At 34.7% G+C, this 6773-nt stretch overlaps 2 protein-coding genes across 5 annotated transcripts in view; both read left to right on the top strand.

Moving 5' to 3' along the window:
* The window catches only part of LOC116347440 (zinc finger protein 271-like), a 5301-nt gene extending 3654 nt beyond the window's left edge, over positions 1-1647 (top strand). Inside the window, exons 2-4 of the mRNA XM_031778018.1 lie at positions 211-265; positions 375-757; positions 807-1647. Coding sequence (XP_031633878.1) covers positions 211-265; positions 375-757; positions 807-1249 — 881 coding nt within the window. The 3' untranslated portion in view covers positions 1250-1647. The remainder of the gene's footprint in view (positions 1-210; positions 266-374; positions 758-806) is intronic.
* LOC116347451 (dual specificity mitogen-activated protein kinase kinase dSOR1-like) overlaps positions 1-6344 on the top strand; it is a 22864-nt gene extending 16520 nt beyond the window's left edge. For 2 of the 4 annotated variants that reach the window (XM_031778030.1, XM_031778029.1), the window contains 4 exons: positions 2992-4449; positions 4511-5147; positions 5223-5531; positions 5623-6344. In XM_031778030.1, the coding sequence (XP_031633890.1) occupies positions 3512-4449; positions 4511-5147; positions 5223-5531; positions 5623-5718 (1980 nt within the window). In that variant the 5' untranslated portion in view covers positions 2992-3511 and the 3' untranslated portion in view covers positions 5719-6344. Of the gene's footprint in view, positions 1-2284; positions 2473-2991; positions 4450-4510; positions 5148-5222; positions 5532-5622 lie in introns of those variants that run through there. The other 2 variants (XM_031778032.1, XM_031778031.1) reach the window with 2 other exon arrangements.
* Positions 6345-6773: the final 429 nt, after the last annotated feature.

The following is a 6773-nucleotide window of genomic DNA, read 5'->3' as shown; positions in this document are numbered from 1 at the left end:
TATTTAGTTATTTTATGTATTTTGTTAATTTTTTGCAATTTGTGCCCTATATTAAATTGTTTGAACTTGTCGCCGAGAATCATATCATAAGAAATTCTTAGAAAATGTCCACCGATGATTGGATGCAAGAGCTGGAAAAAATGTTGACGAACATTGAACGCCAGGCGATGTCTTCGCTACAAAATATTAATAAATGTTTCGAACAATCAGGTCAATCGTTCCACGAAGCACATCAGAAATATTCTCCAAAGCGTTCAACTGATAGGTAATTCATCCTTGAATTTTGTATTTCATGCCCTTTATTAATGATAAGTACTCTTTTTCTTTAAATTAAATGAAATTTATTTCAAATTTGAATGTGAATCGTCGTTCAGTGATCGTCAAGTTAGAAGTGTCGCTCCAATGTCTACCGATAATAACAACTCAAATGCAATTATTGAAATCAGCAATGATGAAGATTCGGATGAAAGACCTAGCACCAGTTCGCAATCATTCAGAGAAACTGCGTTTCAAAATGTTGATCGTGAGATTAAAACCGAGGATGATAATGATGAGAACAATGATCAAGCTTCTGTCGGGGAGATATCCAATATGGAAATAAAAGAAAAAGAAGTGGAAAATGATGAGATTCCGATAGTTCGTTTTCCGGCTAATCAACTGACGCGTGCATATAAGATAGAGTCAAACTGCTCTGAACGTGTCAAAATCGAAAGTGACGAAGATCATAACAAAGAAAACATTGAAGATGGAGCGAAGCGTGCACGATCGAATTCTATGAATATCTTAGATAAAATTGATGCGAACAGCAAGACAAATGTATGTGAGCCATACGGGAAGAAATCAGGAGTATCTCAGGGAAGAGTTGAATCGAAATATGCAGGCCGCAAAATCAGTGAAGAAGAACGCAAACGAGAAGAACGAAGTGAACATTTCTGAAGCTATTGTTGAAGTTAATGTAGCTGGAAATGTGAGAAGTGGTCAGTCGACACTTGAGAAGTGGTTTTCTCAAAAAAATAAAAGTAATGGAAACAAAGGAAAATCCAATAGAAGAATCGGTGGTCAAACAAAGAAAAAGAAAAAGGACGTTCAGAGATCCCACAAAAAGTTAGAAAAAAACTCGAAAATATCTAGTATTAGGAGAACTCACAGTGAAGAAAAACCATACGAATGTGGTCGATGTAAGAAGCGATTTGGTCGTAAGAAGCATCTCACTGTGCATATTCGAATTCACACCGGAGAAAAACCATAACAATGTGATAAATGTAAGAAGCGATTTAACAATAGGAGTAATCTCAATGTGCATGAGAGGACTCATAAAGATAGTCTGTTCCACTGTTCAGGTTGTCACCTTGGATTTACACAAAATATTGAAAGAGAAGCACATGAAAGAGAGTGTAAGCGACGTCGGTATGAGTGCTATCTTTGTAACAGGGATGAAAATAAGAAGAAGTTTGTTACTGTGTACTACTTTGAGAATAGGACAACATATGAGAATACATACTGGAGCGAAACCGTATAAATGTGATCAGTGTTAACCGGGGATTGCGTAAGCATATTTATATGAAAACGTCAGTGGAATCTTAATCGCGAACGCCATCTTTGGTTACATGTATATAGGTGTTTCTTTGCTGAAAATTTCACTTCAATTTACTACAATATTTATTTAGAAATATACAAATATTTTAAATATTTGTGATGAAATGCACAAAAATATACATTTTGGATGTATATGCAAATATTCATTCTAATTCTTCTTAAAAAAGAGCATGTTACACAAAACAGGTACGACAAATTTCAAATTTGCAAAATGTAAACAAGAAAATGACAGCTATTATTCGGCCCAACATTGAACTGATAGAACCGCTGTAATGTCATATATACTTTATACAGATGGGGAACAAGAGATGGCGTTGTCATAGAATTCGGACTAAAAATGTCAGTCGTAATACCGGGTTTATCAGTGTAAGATGCGATTTAGTCGTAAGAATAGTCTCACTGTGCATATTCGAATTCACACCGGAGAAAAACCATTTAAATGTGATCATTGTAAGAAGCGATTTAACAATAGGAGTAATCTCAATGTGCATAAGAGGACTCATGAAGATAGTCTGTTTCACTGTTCAGGTTGTCACCTAGGATTTACACAAAACATTGAAAAAGAATCACATGAAAGAGAGTGTAAACGACGTCGATATGAGTGCTATCTTTGCAATAGGGATGAAAATAAAAAAAAAGTTTGTTACGCTTCGTAAGAATCATCTTGAACTTCATATGAGAATACTTACTGGAGAAAAACCATATCAATGTGGTCGGTGTAAGATGCGATTTAACCATAGGAGTAATCTCAATGTGCATATGAGGACTCATAATTTGTCATAAAGATATCCAGTTCTACTATTAACGACGCCACCGTGGATTTTGATTTCAAAGTATCGAAAGAAGCATATGGGAAGGAGTTCAAAAGACCTCAGTGTGAGTCAAAATCAGAAGATATTTGTAACACTTTAAAAACATATGAGAATACATACTGACAGAAATGGCATTAATGTAAATGTAAGATGTTCATTCAATTTGAGTGCGATCAAAGTTCCATCAAAATGAATTATAATCGAATAATTTAAAATTTAAATATATTTTCAATATAACAATAGCAATATTGCTATAAAATTAAAAGAAATGTAATAAAATCGGTACATGTTTAAGATAAAAAATGATCTAGCTGTTGAGCATCTTTTTTCTTTTCTTGTTTAATTTTTTTTCGGGCATACAGATATATTCATGCTTTTTTTTACTTGCGGTCCGCATGTTGCGGAATCACATCTGTGTAGAATGAATTTTATAAGACTAAAAATATAAAATCACCTCAAAAATATTTTTCATCCATAGTTTCTGTAACGATACGGAAAAGTTAGTTTAATAGTATGTAAATGTCTCTATTTAAAAGAATTACTTGATATTCGTTCTAATTCATATTTCTCTTTACAATTTCAGATCTGAAAACATCCAAAATCAATATCAATTTGTATCGCTGGATGTTAAGCATCAAAACCTCGTAAAATTAAACAAAATATTTAAAACAAAACTAAGTATCTATTTTAATGATTTTAACGCCATTTTTTACATTTTGAATGTGTTTTTTAAGCACAAAACTCTCCAAATTGTGAAAAAGTTCCTGACAGAGTGCGTCTACGCTTCTATCAAATTGGTCATTAAAAATACATTGTGTCAGTTTTAACACATTTGCTTCACAAACAAATCATTTGGACACCTACACATACATGCTCAGGTATACGGTTAACACACAAATACATGAGCCACCTAATTAGAGCGTACAGCGTCCCGGTTATAAATAGAAGTATTTTGCCGTTTATTATCATTCAGTTTTAAATTTTTGACAAAACAAGAACATTTTAAGCGCAGAGTAAATTAAAGACTAGAAAGTGAAAAAAAAATCCATAAAGTACATTTGAAAGTTAGTGAAACGCGCAGAAAAAAGAAAAATTTACTTAAAATGTCGAAGAATAAATTTAATTTGACTATACCAACATCGGTTTCAACGATGTCGATGGAAACACCTTTGACCATTCCATCGCGGCCACAAGTACCGATCAATAAATACAGCTCTAATGAATATCCATCCATTGTTGGTGATTTGGAATCGTTCGAACCAGCGCCGAATGTGATGAATGCAAAACACCAGTTTAATTCAAGCATGCCAACGCCGGCAAGTGCCTATTCGCCCGAGCCCATGGAAATTCAATCGCGATCATTCCAAACACCGCCCGGCATAATGTCGAAGAATAACTTTGGTCTTTCGGTTCCGAAGCCGATGAATATTCCGCCGAAGCCATTGGAAAGATCAACGAGAGAAAATCAAACTTTAATGTACGAGAAGCCATCAATGGACATGTATGGGCGATCAAATGCGTTGAAAAACCAGTTCAATTCACCTGGTTCATCAACTTCGATTAATTCACCAGTTATTCCACCCCGATCATTTAAAAGGCTACCCATCAGGAATCAATTTAATACGGTTCCAGTGATTGCTCCAAAACCTATGAACGTGACGCCGAAACCATTAGACAGAGCAACCATTGAAATGTTCGAGAGACCATCAATGCAAACATATGGAAGAGATTATGGAAGAGCGTCAAATTTAACACTACCATCATTATCGTCAACTTCGATTAATGCACCAAATCCGTTGGATATTCCGCCGAGAACATTCCCAATGCGACCAAACACAATGCCCAAAAATAAACCGAATTTAACATTGCCATCGGCTCCAATAATTTCACCGAATGCACAGTATGCTCCTCCAATGTACGAGTCGACCCCAAAGATTGTGCCAAAGAATAAATTTAACTTATCGTTGCCATCGGCTTCGATAAACATATCAAAACCGATGGACACTTCACCACCACCATTTGAAACATCATCGGACGCAGAGTAAGTAAACAAACACCTGAATTTCCTTGATTTTTTTATACTAATTTTTTGTTCTTTCCAGTTCGAGTTTGCTAAACCAGTCGAAGAACAGTGTTGATTCGATGACGCAATTATTCGAAGAGCTCGATGTGGACGAGTACGCTCAAAATCGTTTGAAATTATTCTTGAAGCAACGCGAAGAAATCGGCGAAATTCGTGCAGATGATTTGGAAAAAATTGGCGAACTTGGTGCGGGAAATGGGGGTTCGGTGATGAAAGTGCGTCACATCCCAACGCAGTTGATAATGGCACAAAAAAACATTCATTTGGAAATTAAGCCAACGATTAGAAAACAAATTCTTCGCGAATTGCAAGTGTTAAATCACTGCAATTATCCGCATATTGTTGGATTTCACAATGCATTTCAAGTTGATGGTGAAATCAGTATTTGCATGGAATACATGGACGGTGGTTCATTGGATTTTATTTTAAAACGAGTTGTACGCATTCCCGAACCAATTTTGGGAAAAATTACACTTGCTGTGCTCAAAGGATTGAGCTATTTACGCGATAAACATGCAATCATGCACAGAGATGTAAAACCCAGCAACATTCTGGTTAATAGCTGCGGTGAAATTAAACTTTGTGACTTTGGCGTATCTGGACAATTGATCGACTCGATGGCAAATACTTTTGTCGGCACACGGAGTTACATGGCGGTAAGTTAACTATTTTCAGATGGTTTCGACATTTATTTGAGAAATTAATTCAATTTGTTTTTACTCTGTTTGCAGCCTGAGCGATTGTTGGGTGATCATTATTCGGTGCAGTCCGATATTTGGTCATTGGGTGTGTCACTCATTGAAATGGCGATTGGTGTTTATCCGATACCACCACCAACTCGACAATTTATCGATGAAATTCTGAAGGACGATAAACCACCACCGCAACCGAAGATGGCCATTTTTGATCTTCTTGAATACGTTAGCAATCAACCGCCACCAAGATTACAGCACGAATATTTTAGCAACGAATTCAGTCATTTCACCGAAAGTTGCTTGCAAAAGGATCCAAATGAACGTGCTAATCTTGCAACGCTTTTGGTAAGTCATTCATTTGGCTTTTCAGTGAATTTAAACCTTTTCGTTTCATTGAGATACAATTATCTAAATGTTTTTTTTTACTCTTTTACAGAAACATCCCTGGATCAAGAAATATGAGAACCAACCGATAGACGTTGCTGGATGGGTTTGTACCGTAATGAACCTACCACCACCAACACCAAATTAAATGAGAGTCTTGACTGCAAAAACATAATCATGCAAAAATATGTTTTTTAAAACTTTATTGGAGATAAGTCAAATGATCACATATTTCAAAAAACCATAGCCATATCTATAGAGTTTGACTATGATAGTAAGACACAGTCATGAGTAGCTTGAATTCACATATACTTTTTGATCAGAGTAACCGATATATTTTGTATTACATTTGCAAAACACACAAGTCAGTGGAGCTTGTCATTACATGACAATCAAACTCTCTTATTTACTTTAAATCACATGTTGTTACTTTCTACCTTTCTATCACATAAAACATACATTTATACATAAAAAATACAAAATTGAAAATGAATAAAACTGTCAAGGGTATGGCATGCTATGTAAAATGTTGGCGAACAAAAACCTTACAAATTTATCGGAATAAACCTTATAATTCTATGAACAAAATTACACAAATATGAGATAGTCAATACGAAATTTGTAATTCAGATTCTATCCGATAGATGGCGTTACGGTTTGGCACGTCGCCATGTCTCTCATATACGTGCCATTCCCTTGAAAACTGTTTTCAGCCAAAAATGCAGATATTTTTATTTTGAAAAAATCAATACAATTTTCAAAGATTTAAGATGTCTTAAGATGAACTTTTCCGTACTGTGATCCACAACATGGATTTATTACATATCTTTTACTCAAATTTGAATTCACGAGAAAACTGAATCTGACATTAGTTTTACGATACAAATAATTTTCGACTCAATTTCCATACAAAAATGATTAAAAATGGGAATTTTTGTATGGAATTAATGATATCGTAACGACATATATCCCATACAAAATTTTCAATTTTTTGTTTTTGAGAAAAAAATAAATTTTTGTAATTAAATAAATAAATTTTTAAATGAGAGGCACCTTTATTTTTGGTAGAAATTTAATCAAACTTGGTGATATTACTTATTTTGGTCAGAAAATAAGATTCACAAGTTTTCATGGTGAATGGGTCATTGCAATTTTTCATGATTTTCCAGTAAAATGTACCTCCTTTCCTTTCAAGTCGCTGTC

The sequence above is a fragment of the Contarinia nasturtii genome, unplaced genomic scaffold (genome assembly GCF_009176525.2).
Source record: "Contarinia nasturtii isolate CC-2019 unplaced genomic scaffold, AAFC_CNas_1.1 Cnas_scaffold_1905, whole genome shotgun sequence".
Taxonomy (NCBI): Eukaryota; Metazoa; Arthropoda; class Insecta; order Diptera; family Cecidomyiidae; genus Contarinia; species Contarinia nasturtii.
Note: the sequence above shows the minus strand (reverse complement) of the source record. Positions and strands in the feature narration are given on the sequence as shown.